Genomic DNA, 25,880 nt, shown 5'->3' on the forward strand with positions numbered 1-25,880 from the left:
GGCTCCATCTTTGTTCACAATCTTTATTGATCAATATTAACGAGCATAATATGTTGTTCTAAATTATTTATCTAATTTGCATATTGAATGAATATAAGTTTTTTACTCTTAGTATGGTGCAGCAATAAGACACTCAATACATACTCAAGCATTCATGATCCAAATCCCAGCTAGGAGTACACTATAAGATATTTTTCTCCAATTGAATGAAAAATCTAAAATATTGACTATTAAATAAGGAGTCACTTATGCTTTTGGATTTATTATTTGATGGACAAATTAAAGGGAAAGACTAATTGCCTCAGAGATTAGTTGAGCCCAATAACTAAATTAATTATCAAAAAAGAATATAAATAAATTTTTACTAAATAAATACAAAACTTTCTCACAAAAATTTAATTCACTTGCAATATTCCTATTTATTTATTATACATTAAAGATAATTAAAAATATTTTATTTTTCTACTATAAAATATTATTTTCTTTGTTTACTAGAGAGGAAGATGAGAAGGACATACAAGATGCTAATTTTTTTCTTCCATTGTCCCTTTCATCTTTTTCAAAGAGAATATTAACAAATAAATTGTCCTTTGAGATTTCCTTTTCCTACCGAAAAAATTAAATAAATATTACTGTCTACATTGATTTTCATTAACAATTAATAAACTGTGATCCTAAAAAAAAGAAAGTAGATTTGTTAGAATTTCTATTGCTATGCTGTTTTTCTATATGAGTGAGCTTAATTAATTAATTAAAAGAATATTGATTAAGCAAGTGTTAACTGAACAGGCTCCATGTTAATTAATTAATTAACAGATAAATCTTTTTGGGTAATTAATTTAAGTGACCAAGTGTTGACCTGTGTGTGTATAATTAAGCTAAGTAGTGGCATTATAAATTTAATATTATCATCATTTTATAAAGTCCAAATCATTAGGTGAAATAGAACCAAATGAGTAGGTTTTAAGTAAACAAAATTCTAAACCTAGATGATTAGCTAGCTTAAACCCTTTATTGACCGAAATCAGTGGCGTTTCTAAACAAAATAGATGACTACTCCCGATAAGAAAAATCTTCATGAGAAGAAAATATTGGAATACAATCAAAATCTAAAGATCCTGAGTTATAAGATGAAGATATCTATATTGGTACGAGGCCTTTTGGGTAAAGTTCAAAAATAAAACTATAAGGGCGTGAGCCTAAAGTGAACAATATATATATCATACCGTTTTAGAAATATATATGAATTTCATCGGATCTAACAGTGATATTTATGTGCAGTGGTACCATGTGGGGACTCTCATAAAGGAATGATTGGGGAGCTCTTAGTAAGGGATCTATTGGGACCGTTAAGGGTATGAGTCCGTTAGAATCTGGATCAATAAGGGGTCTGTTGGGACCGTTAAAGGGTTCTCAGTAGTCTTTTGTTTGAGGGGTAGATTGTTGGAATACAATCAAAGCCAAAAACAAAACCATGAGAGCGTGAGCCCAAAGTGAACAATATCATACCGTTTTAGAGATATATATAGATTCTATCGGATCTAATAGAAAACTCTTTTCTTTTACCGCTTTAAAGCGTTCTATCAATGAAAAATTTACAACACCATATGTGTAAGATCATCTTTAAAGAATTGAACAGTTGAACTACAATAACTGTGAAGTCTGAATCGACTTTGACACATGGATTAGTAGGTGGTGTGGTGCAATGAATTCAGCCGGGAAACTTGACTATTGAAGAAAACTATGGAGTCGGTTCATCGCAATGCTTTATTTTGTCAAAGATATAGAAATTAAAGAGATCAACATCAACAAGAAGAGGAAGAGGAAGAGGAAGACGAAGACGAAGAGTGTGCTGGACAAGATTACAACGTAACTTAGTGGTGGTTGGCCAGTCATTAATTTCTATATGAATTAGCTTAGAGAATCAAAGAACCTTCTTTAGGTCTCTTTGCTCGCGGAAAGGGTGGTTTTGCGGTCAATTACAATAGATGGATCAACCAAGTTTAATGTTGACGTAGCAGAAGCTATTGAATTCGTTGATTTGCGGATGAATACCGAAATAATTTTTCTAAAACCTGATGATTCAATGAAAGAATACAAGAGTTAGGCAAAGCAAACTTGACGGTGGAAATATTATTAATCAAAATAATTACCTCTTCTGCAAAACCCAAATTTAAAATGAAAGAAATATATAAATCTCTACACGTGCTACGATATAACACGAAAAGCATCTCATTTGGATACTCAAATTAAAAGTTAGTCTTTGGAAATTGCTTTGTTGTTTTCATATCAAATACTAATAAGCCTAGTTTGGTTCACATTTGAAATTACTCGAGTTTGGTTGAATAGATTCGATTCGGTTGAGTCGTGAGTGTGTATAGTTTGGTTGTGGTGGATTAGTTGACACCTTGTGGAACGAAAGAGGGTTGGTGCAATTGTGTGGGCTGATGTGGCTTGGTTGAGCATGTTTGTGATGAATCGGGTGGGATCCAAAGAGGCTAGTGGAGCTAGTGTCGGTTGAGTAGTAGTTCAAATTAAGGGGGGTCGATCGAAGATGTTGCAGGTGGAGAAAATTTCATCATCATTGTTACGGGCGTAAGATACGGAGGCGGATTCGATCGCGAAGGAGGCCCGAACCGAGTCAACCATCCGGAAGTAGTCGACCAGGGCACTACAGCCCGAATCCGAATCCCTGGGTAACCACCCGAATGGGTCCCACCCGAGTCCGATAGGCCGGTTTGAAAGTAGAAGATTCGGATAATCCCGCCGAGCCGACTCCCGGCCAGCTCGACTGATCAGTATACCCGACTCGTCCCATGGAATCGGGGCAGAATAAGACTCTCCTTCACTGACCACTCCCCTTCTTGTACTATAGTCAGATATCTGACACCCCCTCACTAGGTATGGTAATGCGCCGCCTAACGTACGCCCCCTACAAGCGGCGTACAAACAGCATTAAAGACGCCACTCCCTGCCGGTACGGAGTGTACTCTAGGGGTAAACTCCACCTTACCTCGGCCGTGGTACGAACCTCTATCTCAGTATATAAGGAGCGCCCCCTCTCAGGGGCCAGGTATGCTCTTCTGATTCTGAGCCATCTTTCCTTCATCATTTTTCTCCAGATCGTTGACTTAGGCATCGGAGTGGTCGCGCCGGTCACACCGGCCTTCCTCCTCACGGTGTTTGTGCTCGCAGGTCCCCGGCGATCTTAGGTGTCTTCTCTTCGTCTTCACCCCGGAGTGTTGCTGAGGAGAGGTTGCTCATCCAGAAGCGATTCTTGACGGGAACAATCATCATCATCATCATCATCATCACCATCACCATCACCATCACTATCACCATCACCATGTTTGTAACATGTTCCCTCGTTTGATGACTTCGAATTATCTTCAATAAGCTATGTAGTAAATGCACATCCAATAAGCTAGTTTACACATTTTTTTGTGATGATCCAAGTGTCTAGATTGCACCCGACTAATTCGGAAGATAGACAGTCTTCTGCTCTCATTCGCCTTCCGATTAAATTAGGAGCATAACTTATGCGCACTTAAAAGGTCAATCTCAATATTTGTTCCTATTAAAATTCAAACTCCAGTCTTCTTACTTGTCCCCTAAGTGTTTTATCAGTATTAAAAATATATCTAAGGATTTTCTAAGAAAATTATCTTCCAAACCCCTAAATTTTACTGCTAAAGATAAACTTAAAGCCCTTTGCATGTGGCTAAAGGTGAAGATGTTTAGTTCAGACGTCCCTCAATATCGATCCCATAACAATTTGAAGAGAGTAAATCATAATGATCGAGCGACCTTTTCAAATGGAAGGGATTGTATTCCCCAAGGAATTGTTCCTTTGGGGATTCGATCTCTCATAATCTACCACTGAATACTAACTTGGTTATGATTTAAAGCTCTTTGCATATATATCACACATATTGCTCTTAAAAGCCCATAACATTGGGCGCCCAATCATGAATGACTAAAAGCCCAAATGGTTCAACATCATCATCCATTCTTGAAGGAACTTTTATATATTTAAGCCAAGGGATCTCTCAATAGTTAAGATTCCTATACCCTTTTAAAATATATTTAAAAGCCTTCTTAAAATTAATTAAGCATGCTTAACAAAACCCTCCTACTTAATTAATACACTTTTATTGAAGTTGGAGTCAAATCTTAACCTTCAATTATCAAAAAAGGACAGAAGAAAGAACGTGAAGAAGTAGCATTGGCATTGCCCGACACTCAATCTTGAGCTTTACTCCTCTGCAAATGTCGGCCTCAAAATATTATTTATGAACAGAAAATCTTTCCTAGATCCACCAAATCTAACTGCCAAGTATCTAAAAAGATTATGACATCTTCTTCTTTCATTCTTCTCATCTAAACTTGTAAGCGTTTGAGAAAAAACTAGGGTAAGATTTCTTGGTTATCTTATTTTTCCATGTTTATATATCTTAGATTCTGTTTGGGATTAATAGATTTTCTTTACCTGGTATAGTAATTTGATTCTAACAAAATCTAAGTACTTAATTAGTAAAAGAGTTTACAAAATCTAAGTACTTAATTTTATTGTTTTGCTATTTCCAGGGCTCTCCTCTGTCGCCGGCGCCGGCGCCGGAGCCGCTTGTTTCTTCCTATCTCGGTCGTGGAGCTCTCCTTCGAAGCTGAACCATGCCGTGGCCGTCGTCTCCTGCTCCGCCGCCTCCCTTTGCTGCCTGAATTTGGCGTAGATGTCTCCTTTGTAGAATTCCTTCGTCCTCCACACCAGCACCAGCGACACCGCGGCGCCGACCACCGTGACCGCCGTGATTATGAGAAACGACATCCTGAAGCACTCCACGCCGATGCAGGTCAGGTCCCTGTCATCGCCGGAGCCGCCGAAAGCCTTTCTCTGCTTCCTCGCCTCCACGTCGTACAAGTGCCCTGCCACCCTCACGTTGAGGAGGTAGGACCCCAGCGGGCTGGCGGCGCCGCCGAGGTTGTACAGCGTCGAGTAGTACTTGAGCCCGAAGAGCTCGGATATGATCGCGAAGATCAACGGCCACTGCGCGCCGAAGCAGAAACCGATCACGACGGAGGCGAAATAGAGGGAGTTGGGAACGCCGAATGCGATGAGGAGGTGGCCGACGCAGGAGAGGAGGTGCACCGCCGTCAGCATCAGTGGCCGTGGAAACTTGAACTTGCTGAGAAGAATCTCCGACGCGAAGCCGGTGGTAACTCTGCCGGCGTAGTTCCAGATGCTGACGAGGGTAACGAACGTGCCGATGCTCCGCTTGGGGTACCCCAACGACTCCCCGATCTGCGCCAAGTTGTCGATCGCCGTCAGAGTCCCGCCGACGCCGCAGATGATGGCGACGAACAGCACCAGCATGTCGAGGCTCACCAGCGCTTGCAGAATCGAATAGTCCTCGCCGCGCGCAGGCGGCCGGAACATCTCCCTCGCGCACCGCACCACCGCTTGCAGAATCGAATAGTCCTCGCCGCGCGCACGGAACATCTCCCTCGCGCACCGCACCACCGCCTGCTCTTTCTCCTTTTCACTTCCCTCGGTGATGACAATCGGAGCCGTCGGCGATGGTGCTTTCTCGACGGTTATGCTGATCGGGGCTGGGTTTCCGAGGTCTTGTTTTCTCCGGTGGAAGGTATTGAGTTCTTCCTTGACGACGACGGCGAGGGGGAGAAGGAGGAGGAGGACTACGACTGTGGCGCTGATGTCGTATTCAGGGCGAGAGAAGTTGCCGGCGGTTTTCTCTACGACGATGGCAACGAGGAGGTAGGCGGCGAGGGCAAGGGAGATGTAAAGGAAGTAGAAGAAGGCGCGGGGAGTCTTCCCCCACGGCGAGGAAGCTTCGACGCTCATGATGCGAATGGTGTGGACGAAGACGATGGAAACGGCGGCGGGGAGCCAGGCGATGAGGAGGACAAGCGACTTGGAATCGTCGAAGTAGATGGCGTAGTAGAGCTGCGTGATGATGGCGCCGCTAAGGCCGACGAATCCCTTGAGCAGGCCGATGACGATGCCGCGGTTCGCCGGGAAATTCTTGACGCAGGTGACGAGGGCGCCGGTGTTGGCGAACGTTTGGGAGTTGGCGCCGACACAGATATAGAGGCACATGAGCCAGACGCGGGGTGGCGCGGTGCGGCCAGTGATGGCGAGGTAGATCATGAGGTAGCCGAAGAGGTTCATGGCGGCGCCGAGGGAGAGTACGACCCACGGCGGCGTGACCTCATTGATGAGGCCGGAGAGGATTCCGACGTTGGCGCCGAGGTCCTTGAAGAAGGAGATGGTGTTGAGGGTGGACTGGTTGTAGCCCAAGGAAGTCTTGATGTCCTTGGAGTAGATGGAGAAGATGTAGGTGGCGCCGGCGGCCGCCATGATCAGGAACGAAGAGAAGAACATGAACCACCGCCCGCGCACCACCTGAACAGCTAATCGGAAGTGGTCGAGCTTCATGCTGTCTCCAGAAACCGCGGCGGCGCCGCCGCCGGAAAAATCCATCTCTCACCTAGACTCAGTGGCGCTTGCTCTGTTTTATGCTCTGTTTTGGAGGAGAGAAAGCTTTAATGCCTTAAATTTTTTTAATATTAAATTTTAGTTTAATTTAATTATTTGGAGCAAAATAGAAGAATAAAAAGATAAAATTATTCGATTTTATTTATTTAGAACGAACTGTAAAAGAAATAATAAATTAATTCAATACACAAGCTTTACCACATAAAAAAACATCTTATTTATTTTAAAAATAATCCTTTGGTCCAAATTAATTATTTTTTTAAAAAAATATAATTTTAGATGCAAACAAAATTGAATAATGCCATAGGATTCCTCAATTTCTGGATAATTTGTCTACTCCATGAAGACGTGTTATAAATTCCATCTATAAATTAAAATGTCAAAATTTGTTTTTTTCCCTGATGAACAAATCAATGAGGAGATGTGATATTATATTGTGTGAATCATGTTTCATGAGTGTGACTTCACAAGTAACCAAACAAAAAACAGGTTGGCAATCTTGCATATCAATCTATACCACCAAAAAATTACAATTGTAAATTTTCTTTCGATCGATCTAACTGGTTCGATCGCACAAATACTTACGGTTGAACCGGAGTTAGTTATACATTGAAGAATCAAATTTAGACATGCCATCTATAATGAATCAAGGTGAACGTATACATGTGTGTTTGTGCCATTTGTATCATTCTTTGAGTAATCTGTGAAAGATGAAATCTTGGCGAGCTAATACAAGATTAACAATAACACATAATAATTATCATTTAAAATTAAATCCACAGAATGGTTGTCTGAAACATCATAAACAAATTCAGAACAATGATTATTCATAAAAGAATTTAGAGAACTTACTGTGTGGGACAAAAGGGGTATAGGCTAAATGTATATATTAGTTTGCTTATATTAACCTATCTAAACATAGAATGATTAATCAGGTTCTAAACATAGCTGAGTTGGTTACGACGAAGCAGAGTTATAGAAAAGACTAATCAGTAAAATCTGAGTGAAAATCAGATAAATATAGTAATCAATAAGCGAGACATAAATGTTGTTCTTTCTCCTTCATACTAAAGCCCGCCCACCTACTATTAGAATACAATTAAAATTTCATATTAGAAATATATAAAAAAGATCTTGAGATTATAAGATAGAAGATATCTTATTAATATGAGATTTTTTAAATATAACCTATAAAATTAAAACAGCTATGGTTTAGGCTAAATTTGCCCATATTCCATACAAAAAAAAAAAAGAGCTAACTTTAGCATGGTGAAGTAGAACGCCTAGAACAAGTAGAATTGAGATTCCATGAATGAATATTCAAGAGAAGAGAACAAAGCATCGAAGTAATACGAATCAACCGCAATGCGTATTATCAAAGCAAGACGACCGAATCCTTAATCGATTTCGATCCGCAGGAACAAAAAGAGAGCAAAAGATTCCTCTTTTCTGAAAGGGGGAAAAAATCGGCGACGGAAAAGGAATAGTCACCCGACGGTGAAGGGGTTGGAGGAGCCCTTGACGGGGAAATCCACCAATCTGGAGGCGGCGGACGCGGTCGCGGGCAAGGAGATGGTCGAGGTGGACGCCACTCCGAGGAATCGACCTCTGCAGCATCAGGCTGGCTGGGAACGCGGCGGCCGCAGCGAGGAGGAGGATCACCGGCGGTATCCGCGTCCCCCGCATGCCGACGACCATCCCCTCTCCTCGCGCCCTGGTCTTTTCCTATATACTAAATAAATATACATCTTTTTAGAAAAAAAATAGTTTCCAAATCGGGAAGGAAAGCTGACGTGGCTTGTAGACAAAGATATTGTCGGACGACGTGGAGACACATGATTAGGCACAAGATTTGACGGATTTTGTACCATATCTTTTTCACTACTGTTTTCTTAAAAAACAAAAACAAAAGGGTGAAATTTGGTTGTTATGAAGAAGAAAGATTTGAACAAAACAGTTTCGAAGATTGAGCGAAGACAAGATTTTGATTGGTTTATTCTAAAATAATCCGTGTTTCTAAAAATATCCCAAGTAATGAATTATGAATGTGATGCACTTGATTTTTGTCTCTCCATTGAACATCACATTACCTTCAACTTGTAGAATGTTTATGCATAGATGAATTGACATCGTTTTGCAATTTATGCTTCACTAAGACTTACCCTCTTTGATGTTTCTGGTCGCAGATATACTCTACGAATCTTGGTCGCCGGCATCATCAGCTTCTTATCCCCAAAGCATCCATCACCAAATCCCACTTCCCACAAGAACAAAAAACTAGGGTTTCCATGGTTTCCAACAAACAAAGTTGGTGGAGGTGGAAAAGCTAAGTGGAATCCTCTCATCTACTTTTTGATACACTTCCAACTAGTTTCTATGAAGTGATGATGCAATCAACCATGACCTTATTCAACAAGCCCCTAACATTCATTATGACTAATCGGTACGAGCAAAAGTTTTCTAATACTATGTCGAATTGAAGTAGAACATGTTCGATCGCAGTCTGATTAGTCACTTAGCATCCGTTCCACTCGTCGATGTGGGATCCATTGCCATAGAACATCTAGCTTAGACATTGGAAGAGGTTCATGGAGGCATGGCCTTTATCTTTGCTCTATCACACTTCTGGTGGACAACATGAGTGGAATGACCGAAATTGCAAACAAAGTGGAAACTCTTACCTAAATAAAGTGGAATGCAGAACCACAAAACTCCACTGCCTGACTTGTTCTCCATTGTCGACTTCACACAAGTTTTGCTTTCATGACATCAGTTATACTTCCCAGTTCTGGACCATTATACATTGACACTCTCGCAAGGAGGAAGGTGCTGGAACTTGGAGCAGCTCAGGTTCCAACCCTCAATCGGCGGTGTGATGGCCCAAAGAGGAAGGCGATATGGAAAATGTTCAAAGGAGGCAAATGTGAATGATGAAACCTTTTGAAATTTTTACGTCTGGGGAGACTGAGTAAGCAATTGGGCATGGTCGTGCTCGCCTTCGTAGGTGACGATGAGCATCGAAGGATCTTCCAAGCACCTTTCAACATGTTTCCTTGCAGGGCAGCAGCCCCGCGTGCCACTGCATTTGTAGTATCCCCTGCAAATGCAAATTTCTGCTTTTTTAAGACAAAATTCAGTTGCAAAATTATACAAACAAAGAATTAGCAGTTCTACACAATACAACATAGACATTTAAGTTAAAAGAAACTTTAAGCGAAAGTTCTTAAAGTTTGATGGAACAAAACACTCCAATTGCCAATTGTGCTTATAACCTTCTTGGTTTGTAATGAGTGTAGTAGCTCGGAGAAGAAAACAAGTAGATGAATGGAGATTGATGTGTGATAGAATACCTAGGATGGGGGGAACCCTTGATTGGCTTTTGCCCATACTTCCTCCAAGAATACTCGTCGGGAGGGATATCAGTTAGCTTATTACTGACAGCAGGAACCTTAATGGATCTCTTAACTCTTAGCTTCCTAAAGACAACACATTTAACAAGTGTTAAGTCGAATGGCTTCAACTGCAATTTCAATTCTGAATGATAATAACATCCATAACTTTACCTTCTCTTTGAGCTATGATACCCACCGCTTGTGGCACATTTGCCATTTCCATCTTCCCCTCTACATACACACCTCTGCTTGGGAGGATGGTGGGGGTTCACTGAGTTAGATAATGCTGGTCCACCAATCAGATGGAATGATTTGCCACCCAAGCTAGCCACACTATCCATGCTTAGCGACGACAAGAAGGATGTCGTTGTTGAGGACGGTGCATGACTAGAACCCTCAAACTTGAGGTTAATGACACTATTACTCCTTTGAAACATGTTCGCCTGAAGCTTCATCTTCTGGTGAAGCTGAAACCTTGGATCATTTTGTGGCTGGCGTTGAGGAAACTGGTGCAAACTCAACAGTAAGGCCTGTTGTTCTTGGTTCTCGAAGAAGCGCCTTTGTGATATTCGGGACATGTACATGGCACTTGAATCCAAGAGCTGTATTTTTCCCTCTAAAATGTTTCTTTGGAGGAGCTGTGTCGGGTTAGAACCGTGCTCCATCTTGGGCAACAATTGATGGTCCAAGAGGAGCTTATGATTGGAGGTGGATATAACTTTGTCGGCAACCCTAACTCTGCCATGGCCAGAACTCCTATCTAGCAAAGAAACTACCTTTCTGAAACCTGCAATGGCATCCCCTGTCTCAGACAACAAATTTCCAGACTGGGCTTGATCTTGAGGCCGGAAGATGAGGCTCAGGACTCTGTGGCAACTCTCCACAGCAGCTATATTAGCTTTCTCCACCTCCTCCATCTCAAAACCACAGCTCTAAATCAACCCTAAAAATCCCATTTTTAGGGCATCAGTGGATTAAGAGAAGTCCCAAACTGCAAATACTAAGGACGTTCTAAGAATCTAGCCGCCATACCAAAATAATAGATATTAAAAGATTGAGACGCAACAAATACATGATTGAGTAAGATGATAAGAGATCAAAACGAAGAACAAACAATCTCCACCAAATTGTTCTAAGTTCTAACAAAAGACGCTGTAGAAACCCAAACTAAACCGACTTCGGCATATTAAAAAAAATCATCAAGATCATATTTTGTAACGAAGTTGGACTGTAAGCATCAGAAATCAGACTCCTTGAGCTACGTTGCACGCAGTATAAGATTAAGCTCAAAAAATGCTAAGAGAGGCATCAATTCGAGCGCTGCGAGGAAGCAGGAAGATAAGAGATAGAACGAGAGAACTGACCGTGGGTTAAGATGCTGAAGAACCCTAGAGTTCGCTGCTGCTGGTCGCCTTCCTATGGCGTCGGTGAGGCTGGGAGTTGCGAAGGAAGCACTAACGGAGGAAGAGGAGAGGTTCGCTTCCTCTTCATTACCTTAATACGGGAGACGACAAGGACGGCATTGTTATATTTACTTATAATAGGGGTTTATTTTAAATTTTACCATCTTTTCATTTTTGCCCCTTGGTTCCACTAAATTTCCTGGATGACCCCTAATAATAGATGGTAGGGTGGAAAATAATTAACGAATTAATTAATTAAAAGGAAAAAATTGATAAAATGAACTTTTTTCTAATTAATTAAGTTAAAAATATGTACAAAGTTGCACTAATTATTCAATATATATATATATATATATACAGATATGATATACTGCGCAACTGTTTTGCGCGAGCCGTCCGCGACATCTGACGTGGCGAGAAGTTTCACTGTGCATCTCCGTCGACAGCGTGGCGCTAGCAATAAACAAACTTTCATCCCGCGTTTTCCAAAATCCCAAAATCCAAAATCGCGCGGCTGAATCTTCATTTGCTCCACGGCGTCGGGCGAAAATCGCTATTGGATCCCTAGCTTCCCTAGCCGGTACCAGACGCCACGAGAAGACGCCGCCGCCACACAATCTCGGCGAGCCGTCGGCGTCCATTTGGGGCGAGAAGGCGCCGCCCCCCTGGATTCGTCAACAGACTCATCTTCGAAGGTCCCTACCTTCCCTAGCCCGTACTAGACGCTGCGCCGCCGCCACACAATCTCTGGGAGCCGTCGGCGTCCATTCCCCGCGAGAAAAAGGCGCCCCCCGTGCCTTCGTCGGCCGACTCTTCTTCGTAGTTCCATTCTCTTGTTCTATTTATGTTTGGACAGAAATACTTCTGTTCCAATCTTATGTTCCATGTCTTCCTTCTTCGATTTCTTTCAATTTCTGGTAAATAATGTCAATTGTCAATTTTTCTTTAAAAGGTAAACCGGCTGGCTGGGAAACGGTACTCAAAAGCAGACTATCAACCTCCACTCGCCCTCCCTTATTCAAATGGTGGAAGCCCTCATCTGAGTTCGGCATTCCATTGGTCATACAGGAGAAGCTCAACATTATCCACACTACGCTGTATGCTTTCTTGATTCTCTATATTATCTTATCATTCTTTATAATTTTTTGCTATGGTTGATGTAGGCTGGTGCACTTTTATGGCTTAATTATTACCTTAAATTAGCAGATAAGATTAATAAAATGCATAAAACAGCAAGATTTAGAGAATTTGAAATGCATAATAAAATTAGTATGTTCTGTTTGTATAGAAAATAGAGTGAAAATAATTTAAATGTTTTGTCATCTTATCTTGTTTATGTATATTTGACTTAAATTATTATTATTACTATATGGTAATATGCAGAGGGTCAGTTAATCTGAATCTGACATTTCCCAACAATGGAAGGAAATCAGGGTAATGATGATCTATATACTCCTGAAGTAGCAGATGATCGAAAGCCAAAATTTGGGATGGAATTCACATCAATAGAGGAGGCATTTGCTTTTTACAACCAATATGCAAGAGAAGCCGGATTTAGTGCAAGGATGAATAATAGCAAGAAAGATAAGGTGACTAATGAAGTAGTTTGGAAAGCATTTGTATGCTATAAACAAGGACATACTGATGATCAACGGAATAAACAGACAAAAGGTGAAGGTGATCAACAAAGAAAGGAAAGACAACGTGGCGAAGTTAGAACTGAAAACATCTATTAAATCTTTTATCTGAATCAGTCTCATATTCATAGAAAAACCCAGGATTCTTCTCTTTTTCACTTGCAAATAGCTCAATTAGTGTTTCGGCATCAATACCTTTTTCTGCTTCTCTTAGCTCCTGCTCATAGTTTCTAATATCTCTTTCTGTGCAACCAACTAACTCAGGCCCTCCATACTCTATCTCCAATATTCGCATTTGTTGACAAGTTGGCACATTGGCCTCTGAAAACTGTTGTGTCAATTTCTTTTTTGCTGCTGAAACACTACGATGTGAGCGTAATAAATGGACCTTTGAGGGAGTTGAGAGTGGATGATTATGACTTTCCACAAACTTAGCGACCCTCCAATTACATCCAGTTTGGTTCTTTACAATTGAAATCATTGACTTACATCCAGTTCTAACTTCGCCACGTTGTCTTTCCTTTCTTTGTTGATCACCTTCACCTTTTGTCTGTTTATTCCGTTGATCATCAGTATGTCCTTGTTTATAGCATACAAATGCTTTCCAAACTACTTCATTAGTCACCTTATCTTTCTTGCTATTATTCATCCTTGCACTAAATCCGGCTTCTCTTGCATATTGGTTGTAAAAAGCAAATGCCTCCTCTATTGATGTGAATTCCATCCCAAATTTTGGCTTTCGATCATCTGCTACTTCAGGAGTATATAGATCATCATTACCCTGATTTCCTTCCATTGTTGGGAAATGTCAGATTCAGATTAACTGACCCTCTGCATATTACCATATAGTAATAATAATATTTTAAGTCAAATATACATAAACAAGATAAGATGACAAAACATTTAAATTATTTTCACTCTATTTTCTATAGAAACAGAACATACTAATTTTATTATGCATTTCAAATTCTCTAAATCTTGCTGTTTTATGCATTTTATTAATCTTATCTGCTAATTTAAGGTAATAATTAAGCCATAAAAGTGCACCATGCCTACATCAACCATAGCAAAAAATTATAAAGAATGATAAGATGCCGGTTTACCTTTTAAAGAAAAATTGACAATTGACATTATTTACCAGAAATTGAAAGAAATCGAAGAAGGAACACATGGAACATAAGATTGGAACAGAAGTATTTCTGTCCAAACATAAATAGAACAAGAGAATGGAACTACGAAGAAGAGTCGGCCGACGAAGGCACGGGGGGCGCCTTTTTCTCGCGGGGAATGGACGCCGACGGCTCCCAGAGATTGTGTGGCGGCGGCGCAGCGTCTAGTACGGGCTAGGGAAGGTAGGGACCTTCGAAGATGAGTCTGTTGACGAATCCAGGGGGCGGCGCCTTCTCGCCCCAAATGGACGCCGACGGCTCGCCGAGATTGTGTGGCGGCGGCGTCTTCTCGTGGCGTCTGGTACCGGCTAGGGAAGCTAGGGATCCAATAGCGATTTTCGCCCGACGCCGTGGAGCAAATGAAGATTCAGCCGCGCGATTTTGGATTTTGGGATTTTGGAAAACGCGGGATGAAAGTTTGTTTATTGCTAGCGCCACGCTGTCGACGGAGATGCACAGTGAAACTTCTCGCCACGTCAGATGTCGCGGACGGCTCGCGCAAATGAGTTGCGCAGTATATCATATCTGTATATATATATATATATATTTTTAACTTAATTAATTACTGCTTCCTCGCGGCGCTCGAATTGATGCCTCTCTTAGCATTTTTTGAGTTTAATCTTATACTTCGTGCAACGTAGCTCAAGGAGTCTGATTTCTGATGCTTACAGTCCAACTTCGTTACAAAATATGATCTTGATGATTTTTTTTAATATGCCGAAGTCGGTTTAGTTTGGGTTTCTACAGCGTCTTTTGTTAGAACAATTTGGTGGAGATTGTTTGTTCTTTCGTTTTGATCTCTTATCATCTTACTCAATCATGTATTTGTTGCGTCTCAATCTTTTAATATCTATTATTTTGGTATGGCGGCTAGATTCTTAGAACGTCCTTAGTATTTGCAGTTTGGGACTTCTCTTAATCCACTGATGCCCTAAAAATGGGATTTTTAGGGTTGATTTAGAGCTGTGGTTTTGAGATGGAGGAGGTGGAGAAAGCTAATATAACTGCTGTGGAGAGTTGCCACAGAGTACTGAGCCTCATCTTCCAGCCTCAAGATCAAGCCCAGTCTGGAAATTTGTTGTCTGAGACAGGGGATGCCATTGCAGGTTTCAGAAAGGTAGTTTCTTTGCTAGATAGGAGTTCTGGCCATGGCAGAGTTAGGGTTGCTGACAAAGTTATATCCACCTCCAATCATAAGCTCCTCTCGGACCATCAATTGTTGCCCAAGATGGAGCACGGTTCTAACCCGACACAGCTCCTCCAAAGAAACATTTTAGAGGGAAAAATACAGCTCTTGGATTCAAGTGCCATGTACATGTCCCGAATATCACAAAGGCGCTTCTTCGAGAACCAAGAACAACAGGCCTTACCGTTGAGTTTGCACCAGTTTCCTCAACGCCAGCCACAAAATGATCCAAGGTTTCAGCTTCACCAGAAGATGAAGCTTCAGGCGAACATGTTTCAAAGGAGTAATAGTGTCATTAACCTCAAGTTTGAGGGTTCTAGTCATGCACCGTCCTCAACAACGACATCCTTCTTGTCGTCGCTAAGCATGGATCATAGTGTGGCTAGCTTGGGTGGCAAATCATTCCATCTGATTGGTGGACCAGCATTATCTGACTCAGTGAACCCCCACCATCCTCCCAAGCAGAGGTGTATATGTAGAGGGGAAGATGGAAATGGCAAATGTGCCACAAGCGACCGGTATCATAGCTCAAAGAGAAGGTAAAGTTATGGATGTTATTATCATTCAGAATTGAACTTGCAGTTGAAGCCATTCGACTTAACACTTGTTAAATGTGTTATCTTTAGGAAGCTAAGAGTTAAGAGATCCATTAAGGTTCCTGCTGTCAGTAATAAGCTAACTGATATCCCTCCCGACGAGTATTCTTGGAGGAAGTACGGGCAAAAGCCAATCAAGGGTTCCCCCCATCCTAGGTATTCTATCACACATCAATCTCCATTCATCTACTTGTTTTCTTCTCCGAGCTACTACACTCATTACAAACCAAGAAGGTTATAAGCACAATTGGCAATTGGAGCGTTTTGTTCCATCAAACTTTAAGAACTTTCGCTTAAAGTGTTCTAGTTGTGTAGAACTGCTAATTCTTTGTTTGTATAATTTTGCAACTGAATTTTGTCTTAAAAAAGCAGAAATTTGCACTTGCAGGGGATACTACAAATGCAGTGGCACGCGGGGCTGCTGCCCTGCAAGGAAACATGTTGAAAGGTGCTTGGAAGATCCTTCGATGCTCATCGTCACCTACGAAGGCGAGCACGACCATGCCCAATTGCTTACTCAGTCTCCCCAGACGTAAAAATTTCAAAAGGTTTCATCATTCACATTTGCCTCCTTTGAACATTTTCCATTTCGCCTTCCTCTTTGGGCCATCACACCGCCGATTGAGGGTTGGAACATGAGCTGCTCCAAGTTGCAGCATCTTCCTCCTCGCGTGCGTGCCAATGTATAAATGTGAAACAATGGTCCAGAACTGGGAAGTATAACTGATGTCACGAAAGCAAAACTTGTGTGAAGTCGACAATGGAGAACAAGTCAGGCAGTGGAGTTTTGTGGTTCTGCATTCCACTTTATTTAGGTAAGAGTTTCCACTTTGTTTTCAATTTCGGTCATTCCACTCATGTTGTCCACCAGAAGTGTGATAGAGCAAAGATAAAGGCCATGCCTCCATGAACCTCTTCCAATGTCTAAGCTAGATGTTCTATGGCAATGGATCCCACATCGACGAGTGGAACGGATGCTGAGTGACTAATCAGACTGCGATCGAGCATGTTCTACTTCAATTCGACATAGTATTAGAAAACTTTTGCTCGTACCGATTAGTCATAATGAATGTTAGGGGCTTGTTGAATAAGGCCATGGTTGATTGCATCATCACTTCATAGAAACTAGTTGGAAGTGTATCAAAAAAGTAGATGAGAGGATTCCACTTAGCTTTTCCACCTCCACCAACTTTGTTTGTTGGAAACCATGGAAACCCTAGTTTTTTGTTCTTGTGGGAAGTGGGATTTGGTGATGGATGCTTTGGGGATAAGAAGCTATGCAAATAGAGCTTACGTCATTGCCCGCAACCAAGATTCGTAGAGTATATCTGCGACCAGAAACATCAAAGAGGGTAAGTCTTAGTGAAGCATAAATTGCAAAACGATGTCAATTCATTTATGCATAAACATTCTACAAGTTAAGGTAATGTGATGTTCAATGGAGAGACAAAAATCAAGTGCATCACATTCATAATTCATTACTTGGGATATTTTTAGAAACGCGGATTATTTTAGAATAAACCAATCAAAATCTTGTCTTCGCTCAATCTTCGAAACTGTTTTGTTCAAATATTTCTTCTTCATAACAACCAAATTTCACCTAAAAAAAAAAAAGAAGAAATCAGTAGTGAAACTGATATGGCACAAAATCCGTCAAATCTTGTGCCTAATCATGTGTCTCCACGTCGTCCGACAATATCTGTGTCTACAAGCCACGTCAGCTTTCCTTCCCGATTTGGAAACTATTTGTCTGAAAGATGTATGTATATATAGGAAAAGAGTCTAAATAGAGAGGGAGGAAGGGGAAGAAGAAACCAGGACGCGAGGAGCGGGGATGGTCGTCGGCATGCGGGGGACGTGGAAACCGCCGGTGATCCTTCTCCTCGCTGCGGCCGCCGCGTTCCCAGCCAGCCTGATGCTGCAGAGGTCGAATCCTCGGAGAGGCGTCCGCCTCGACCATCTCCTTGCCCGCGACCGCGTCCGCCGCCTCCTGATTGGTGGATTTCCCCGTCGAGGGCTCCTCCAACCCCTTCACCGTCAGGTGACTATTCCTTTTCCGTCGCCGATTTTTTCCCCCTTTCAGAAAAGAGGAATCTTTTGCTCTCTTTTTTGTTCCCGCGGATCGAAATTGATCAAGGATTCGGTCTGTCTTGCTTTGATAATACGCATTGCGGTTGGTTCATATTACTTCGATGCTTTGTTCTCTTCTCTTCTCTTGAATATTCATTCGTGGGATCTCAATTCTTCTTGTTCTAGGCGTTCTACTTCACCATGCTAAAGTTAGCTTTTTTTTGTATGGAACAATTTAGCTTATCGTCTAGTTTAATATGGGCATTTAATTTCAGGCTTTATTATACTATGGAATCTATATATATTTTCATAACTATATGATATTGTCCATTTTAAACCTAAGTGTTTATGATTTTTTTTGGACTATATCTAAAAAGTCTCATACCAATAAAATATCTTCTATCGTATAATTTCAAGATCTTTTTTATGTATTTTTAATGTGAAATTTTGATTGTATCTCAAAAGTAAAATATCTCTGGCTACCGATCATAGGTGGGCTCTAGTATGAAGGAGAAAAAACAGCATTTATGTGTTGCTTATCGATTACTAGATTTATCTTATTTTCACTGAGGTTTCCCTCATTAGTCATTCTATGCCTAGATGGGTTGATATAAGCAAACTAATGCATACATTTAGCCTATACCCCTCTTGTCCCACACAATAAGTTCTCTAAATTCTTTTATAAATAATCATTGTTCTGATTTTGTTTATGATGTTTCAGACAACCATTCTATGGATTTAATTTTTTAATGATATTCATAATCATTGTTCTGAATTTGTTTATGATGTTTCAGACAACCATTCTATGGATTTAATTTTTTTTAATGATAATTATTATTTGTTATTGTTAATCTTGTATTAGCTCATCAAAATGAAGATTTAATCTTTCACATATTACTCAAACAATGATACAAATGGCACAAATACACATATATATGTGACTGTATAAGATTACTGGGATGACGAATTTCATTTTTTTACTAAAGTGTTAACCTTGATTCATTATAGATGGCATTGGCCTCTAAATTTGATTCTTCAATGTATAACTAACTTCGGTTCAACCGTAAGTATTTGTGCAATCCAACTAGTTAGATCGGTGAAAAGAAAATTTAAAATTGTAGTTTTTTTGTGGTAGAGATTGATTTGTAAGATTGCCAACCTGTTTTTTGTTTGGTTACTTGTGAAGTCACACTCATGAAACATGATTCACACAATATAATATCACATCTCCTCATTGATTTGTTCATCAGGGAAAAAAACAAATTTTGACATTTTAATTTAATTTTTTGAGAAAAAAAACAACTTTTAGATGGAATTTATAACGTCTTCATGGAGTAGACAAATTATCCAGAAATTGAGGAATCCTATGGCATTATTCAATTTTGTTTGCATCTAAAATTATATATTTTTTAAAAAATAATTAATTTGGACCAAAGGATTATTTTTAAAATAAATAAGATGTTTTTTTTATGTGGTAAAGCTTGTGTATTGAATTAATTTATTATTTCTTTTACAGTTCGTTCTAAATAAATAAAATCGAATAATTTTATCTTTTTATTCTTCTATTTTGCTCCAAATAATTAAATTAAACTAAAATTTAATATTAAAAAAATTTAAGGCATTAAAGCTTTCTCTCCTCCAAAACAGAGCATAAAACAGAGCAAGAGCCACTGAGTCTAGGTGAGAGATGGATTTTTCCGGCGGCGGCGCCGCCGCGGTTTCTGGAGACGGCATGAAGCTCGACCACTTCCGATTAGCTGTTCAGGTGGTGCGCGGGCGGTGGTTCATGTTCTTCTCTTCGTTCCTGATCATGGCGGCCGCCGGCGCCACCTACATCTTCTCCATCTACTCCAAGGACATCAAGACTTCCTTGGGCTACGACCAGTCCACCCTCAACACCATCTCCTTCTTCAAGGACCTCGGCGCCAACGTCGGAATCCTCTCCGGCCTCATCAATGAGGTCACGCCGCCGTGGGTCGTACTCTCCCTCGGCGCCGCCATGAACCTCTTCGGCTACCTCATGATCTACCTCGCCATCACTGGCCGCACCGCGCCACCCCGCGTCTGGCTCATGTGCCTCTATATCTGTGTCGGCGCCAACTCCCAAACGTTCGCCAACACCGGCGCCCTCGTCACCTGCGTCAAGAATTTCCCGGCGAACCGCGGCATCGTCATCGGCCTGCTCAAGGGATTCGTCGGCCTTAGCGGCGCCATCATCACGCAGCTCTACTACGCCATCTACTTCGACGATTCCAAGTCGCTGGTCCTCCTCATCGCCTGGCTCCCCGCCGCCGTTTCCATCGTCTTCGTCCACACCATTCGCATCATGAGCGTCGAAGCTTCCTCGCCGTCGGGGAAGACTCCCCGCGCCTTCTTCTACTTCCTTTACATCTCCCTTGCCCTCGCCGCCTACCTCCTCGTTGCCATCGTCGTAGAGAAAACCGCCGGCAACTTCTCTCGCCCTGAATACGACATCAGCGCCACAGTCGTAGTCCTCCTCCTCCTTCTCCCCCTCGCCGTCGTCGTCAAGGAAGAACTCAATACCTTCCACCGGAGAAAACAAGACCTCGGAAACCCAGCCCCGATCAGCATAACCGTCAAGAAAGCACCATCGCCGACGGCTCCGATTGTCATCACCGAGGGAAGTGAGGAAAGAGCAGGCGGTGGTGCGGTGCGCGAGGAGATGTTCCGGCCGCCTGCGCGCGGCGAGAGCGATTCTGCAAGCGGTGGTGCGGTGCGCGAGGGAGATGTTCCGGCCGCCTGCGCGCGGCGAGGACTATTCGATTCTGCAAGCGCTGGTGAGCCTCGACATGCTGGTGCTGTTCGTCGCCATCATCTGCGGCGTCGGCGGGACTCTGACGGCGATCGACAACTTGGCGCAGATCGGGGAGTCGTTGGGGTACCCCAAGCGGAGCGTCGGCACGTTCGTTACCCTCGTCAGCATCTGGAACTACGCCGGCAGAGTTACCACCGGCTTCGCGTCGGAGATTCTTCTCAGCAAGTTCAAGTTTCCACGGCCACTGATGCTGACGGCGGTGCACCTCCTCTCCTGCGTCGGCCACCTCCTCATCGCATTCGGCGTTCCCAACTCCCTCTATTTCGCCTCCGTCGTGATCGGTTTCTGCTTCGGCGCGCAGTGGCCGTTGATCTTCGCGATCATATCCGAGCTCTTCGGGCTCAAGTACTACTCGACGCTGTACAACCTCGGCGGCGCCGCCAGCCCGCTGGGGTCCTACCTCCTCAACGTGAGGGTGGCAGGGCACTTGTACGACGTGGAGGCGAGGAAGCAGAGAAAGGCTTTCGGCAGCTCCGGCGATGACAGGGACCTGACCTGCATCGGCGTGGAGTGCTTCAGGATGTCGTTTCTCATAATCACGGCGGTGACGGTGGTCGGCGCCGCGGTGTCGCTGGTGCTGGTGTGGAGGACGAAGGAATTCTACAAAGGAGACATCTACGCCAAATTCAGGCAGCAAAGGGAGGCGGCGGAGCAGGAGACGACGGCCACGGCATGGTTCAGCTTCGAAGGAGAGCTCCACGACCGAGATAGGAAGAAACCAGCTGCTCCGGCGCCGGCGCCGGCGACAGAGGAGAGCCCTGGAAATAGCAAAACAATAAAATTAAGTACTTAGATTTTGTAAACTCTTTTACTAATTAAGTACTTAGATTTTGTTAGAATCAAATTACTATACCAGGTAAAGAAAATCTATTAATCCCAAACAGAATCTAAGATATATAAACATGGAAAAATAAGATAAGCAAGAAATCTTACCCTAGTTTTTTCTCAAACACTTACAAGTCTAGATGAGAAGAATGAAAGAAGAAGATGTCATAATCTTTTTAGATACTTGGCAGTTAGATTTGGTGGATCTAGGAAAGATTTTTCTGTTCATAAATAATATTTTGAGGCCGACATTTGCAGAGGAGTAAAGCTCAAGATTGAGTGTCGGGCAATGCCAATGCTACTTCTTCACGTTCTTTCTTCTGTCCTTTTTTGATAATTGAAGGTTAAGATTTGACTCCAACTTCAATAAAAGTGTATTAATTAAGTAGGAGGATTTTGTTAAGCATGCTTAATTAATATTAAGAAGGCTTTTAAATATATTTTAAAAGGGTATAGGAATCTTAACTATTGAGAGATCCCTTGGCTTAAATATATAAAAGTTCCTTCAAGAATGGATGATGATGTTGAACCATTTGGGCTTTTGGGCTTTTAGTCATTCATGATTGGGGGCCCAATGTTATGGGCTTTTAAGAGCAATATGTGTGGTATATATGCAAAGAGCTTTAAACCATAACCGAGTTAGTATTCAGTGGTAGATTATGACAGATCGAATCCCCAAAGGAACAATTCCTTGGGGAATACAATCCCTTCCATTTGAAAAGGTCGCTCGATCACTATGATTTACTCTCTTCAAATCGCTATGGGATCGATATTGAGGGCGTCTGAACTAAACATCTTCACCTTTAGCCACATGCAAAGGGCTTTAAGTTTATCTTTAGCAGTAAAATTTAGGGGTTTAGAAGATAATTGTTTTAGAAAATCCTTAGATATTTTTTTAATACTGATAAAACACTTAGGGGACAAGTAAGAAGACTGGAGTTTGAATTTTAATAGGAACAAATATTAGAGATTGACCTTTTAAGTGCGCATAAGTTATGCTCCTAATTTAATCGGAAGGCGAATCGAGAGCAGAAGACCGTCTATCTTCTAGATTAGTCGGGCGAAATCTAGACACTTGGATCATCACAAAAAAATGTGTAAACTAGCTTATTGGATGTGCATTTGCTACATAGCTTATTGAAGATAATTCGAAGTCATCAAACGAGGGAACATGTTACAAACATGATGATGGTGATAGTGATGGTGATGGTGATGGTGATGATGATGATGATGATGATGATTGTTCCCGTCAAGAATCGCTTCTGGATGAGCAACCTCTCCTCAGCAACACTCCGGGGTGAAGACGAAGAGAAGACACCTAAGATCGCCGGGGACCTGCGAGCACAAACACCGTGAGGAGGAAGGCCGGTGTGACCGGCGCGACCACTCCGATGCCTAAGTCAACGATCTGGAGAAAAATGATGAAGGAAAGATGGCTCAGAATCAGAAGAGCATACCTGGCCCCTGAGAGGGGGCGCTCCTTATATACTGAGATAGAGGTTCGTACCACGGCCGAGGTAAGGTGGAGTTTACCCCTAGAGTACACTCCGTACCGGCAGGGAGTGGCGTCTTTAATGCTGTTTGTACGCCGCTTGTAGGGGGCGTACGTTAGGCGGCGCATTACCATACCTAGTGAGGGGGTGTCAGATATCTGACTATAGTACAAGAAGGGGAGTGGTCAGTGAAGGAGAGTCTTATTCTGCCCCGATTCCATGGGACGAGTCGGGTATACTGATCAGTCGAGCTGGCCGGGAGTCGGCTCGGCGGGATTATCCGAATCTTCTACTTTCAAACCGGCCTATCGGACTCGGGTGGGACCCATTCGGGTGGTTACCCAGGGATTCGGATTCGGGCTGTAGTGCCCTGGTCGACTACTTCCGGATGGTTGACTCGGTTCGGGCCTCCTTCGCGATCGAATCCGCCTCCGTATCTTACGCCCGTAACAATGATGATGAAATTTTCTCCACCTGCAACATCTTCGATCGACCCCCCTTAATTTGAACTACTACTCAACCGACACTAGCTCCACTAGCCTCTTTGGACCCCACCCGATTCATCACAAACATGCTCAACCAAGCCACATCAGCCCACACAATTGCACCAACCCTCTTTCGTTCCACAAGGTGTCAACTAATCCACCACAACACAAACTATACACACTCACGACTCAACCGAATCGAATCTATTCAACCAAACTCGAGTAATTTCAAATGTGAACCAAACTAGGCTTATTAGTATTTGATATGAAAACAACAAAGCAATTTCCAAAGACTAACTTTTAATTTGAGTATCCAAATGAGATGCTTTTCGTGTTATATCGTAGCACGTGTAGAGATTTATATATTTCTTTCATTTTAAATTTGGGTTTTGCAGAAGAGGTAATTATTTTGATTAATAATATTTCCATTGTCAAGTTTGCTTTGCCTAACTCTTGTATTCTTTCATTGAATCATCATATTTTAAAAAATTATTTCGGTATTCATCCGCAAATCAACGAATTCAATAGCTTCTGCTACGTCAACATTAAACTTGGTTGATCCATCTATTGTAATTGACCGCAAAACCACCCTTTCCGCGAGCAAAGAGACCTAAAGAAGGTTCTTTGATTCTCTAAGCTAATTCATATAGAAATTAATGACTGGCCAACCACCACTAAGTTACGTTGTAATCTTGTCCAGCACACTCTTCGTCTTCGTCTTCGTCTTCCTCTTCTTGTTGATGTTGATCTCTTTAATTTCTATATCTTTGACAAAATAAAGCATTGCGATGAACCGACTCCATAGTTTTCTTCAATAGTCAAGTTTCCGGCTGAATTCATTGCACCACACCACCTACTAATCCATGTGTCAAAGTCGATTCAGACTTCACAGTTATTGTAGTTCAACTGTTCAATTCTTTAAAGATGATCTTACACATATGGTGTCGTAAATTTTTCATTGATAGAACGCTTTAAAGCGGTAAAAGAAAAGAGTTTTCTATTAGATCCGATAGAATCCATATATATCTCTAAAACGGTATGATATCGTCCACTTTGAGCTCACGCTCTCATGATTTTGTTTTTGGCTTTGATTGTATTCCAACAATCTACCCCTCAAACAAAAGACTACTGAGAACCCTTAACGGTCCCAACGGACCCCTTATTGATCCAGATTCTAACGGACTCATCCCCTTAACGGTCCCAATAGATCCCTTACTAAGAGCTCCCCAATCATTCCTTTATGAGAGTCCCCACATGGTACCACTGCACATAAATATCACTGTTAGATCCGATGAAATTCATATATATTTCTAAAACGGTAGATATATATATTGTTCACTTTAGGCTCACGCCTTTATGGTTTTATTTTTGAATTTTACCCAAAAGGCCTCGTACCAATATAGATATCTCCATCTTATAACCCAGTATATTTAGATTTTGATTGTATTCCAATATTTTCTTCTCGTGAAGACTTTTCTTATCGGGAGTAGTCATCTATTTTGTTCAGAAACGCCACTGATTTCGGTCAATAAAGGGTTTAAGCTAGCTAATCATCTAGGTTTAGAATTTTGTTTACTTAAAACCTACTCATTTGGTTCTATTTCACCTAATGATTTGGACTTTATAAAATGATGACAATATATTAAATTTATAATGCCACTACTTAGCTTAATTAATTATACACACACAGGTCAACACTTGGTCACTTAAATTAATTACCCAAAAAGATTTATCTGTTAATTAATTAATTAACATGGAGCCTGTTCAGTTAACACTTGCTTAATCAATATTCTTTTAATTAATTAATTAAGCTCACTCATATAGAAAAAAGCATAGCAATATAAAATTCTAACAAATCTACTTTCTTTTTTTTTAGGATCACAGTTTATTAATTGTTAATGAAAATCAATGTAGACAGTAATATTTATTTATTTTTTCGGTAGGAAAAGGAAATCCGAAAGGACAATTTATTTGTTATTTGTATATCCTTGTATGTCCTTCTCATCTTCCTCTCTAGTAAACAAAGAAAATAATATTTTATAGTAGAAAAATAAAATATTTTTTTAATTATCTTTAATGTATAATAAATAAATAGGAATATTGCAAGTGAATTAAATTTTTGTGAGAAAGTTTTGTATTTATTTAGTAAAAATTTATTTATATTCTTTTTTGATAATTAATTTAGTTATTGGGCTCAACTAATCTCTGAGGCAATTAGTCTTTCCCTTTAATTTGTCCATCAAATAATAAATCCAAAAGCATAAGTGACTCCTT

At 41.4% G+C, this 25,880-nt stretch overlaps 4 protein-coding genes and 1 pseudogene across 6 annotated transcripts; 2 read left to right on the forward strand and 3 right to left on the reverse strand.

Moving 5' to 3' along the window:
* Positions 1-4,395: 4,395 nt before the first annotated feature.
* Positions 4,396-6,586, reverse strand: LOC141831041 (protein NUCLEAR FUSION DEFECTIVE 4-like). The gene has a single exon (XM_074718486.1). The coding sequence runs from the start codon at positions 6,497-6,499 to the stop codon at positions 4,553-4,555; it is 1,947 nt and encodes a 648-aa protein (XP_074574587.1). The 5' UTR covers positions 6,500-6,586; the 3' UTR covers positions 4,396-4,552.
* A 2,333-nt stretch (positions 6,587-8,919) lies between these two features.
* LOC141830859 (putative WRKY transcription factor 21) lies at positions 8,920-11,370 on the reverse strand. Of its 3 annotated transcripts, none has more exons than XM_074718302.1 (4): positions 11,271-11,370; positions 10,078-10,838; positions 9,865-9,990; positions 8,920-9,611 (listed from the first exon to the last, which is right to left on the reverse strand). In XM_074718302.1, exons 2-4 carry the CDS (start codon positions 10,821-10,823, stop codon positions 9,464-9,466), a joined length of 1,020 nt encoding a protein of 339 aa, XP_074574403.1. In that variant the 5' UTR covers positions 10,824-10,838; positions 11,271-11,370; the 3' UTR covers positions 8,920-9,463. The 3 variants fall into 3 exon arrangements, with proteins under 3 accessions (XP_074574403.1, XP_074574402.1, XP_074574401.1); XM_074718301.1 differs by having other exon boundaries at positions 10,078-10,849; XM_074718300.1 differs by having other exon boundaries at positions 10,078-10,897.
* A 1,652-nt stretch (positions 11,371-13,022) lies between these two features.
* On the reverse strand, positions 13,023-13,742 carry LOC141830498 (protein FAR1-RELATED SEQUENCE 5-like). Its single transcript, XM_074717922.1, has one exon. The coding sequence runs from the start codon at positions 13,740-13,742 to the stop codon at positions 13,023-13,025; it is 720 nt and encodes a 239-aa protein (XP_074574023.1).
* A 1,348-nt stretch (positions 13,743-15,090) lies between these two features.
* On the forward strand, positions 15,091-16,969 carry LOC141830656 (putative WRKY transcription factor 74). Its single transcript, XM_074718072.1, has 3 exons — positions 15,091-15,840; positions 15,928-16,053; positions 16,286-16,969. The coding sequence occupies exons 1-3, from the start codon at positions 15,092-15,094 to the stop codon at positions 16,431-16,433; spliced, it is 1,023 nt and encodes a 340-aa protein (XP_074574173.1). The 5' UTR covers position 15,091; the 3' UTR covers positions 16,434-16,969.
* Positions 16,970-19,639: 2,670 nt separating this feature from the next.
* Positions 19,640-21,866, forward strand: LOC141830908 (protein NUCLEAR FUSION DEFECTIVE 4-like; annotated as a pseudogene).
* Positions 21,867-25,880: the final 4,014 nt, after the last annotated feature.

This window comes from Curcuma longa, chromosome 6, assembly GCF_044706935.1.
Source record: "Curcuma longa cultivar G26 ecotype Majalengka, Jawa Barat chromosome 6, ITB_CL_G26_1.1, whole genome shotgun sequence".
NCBI lineage: Eukaryota > Viridiplantae > Streptophyta > Magnoliopsida > Zingiberales > Zingiberaceae > Curcuma > Curcuma longa.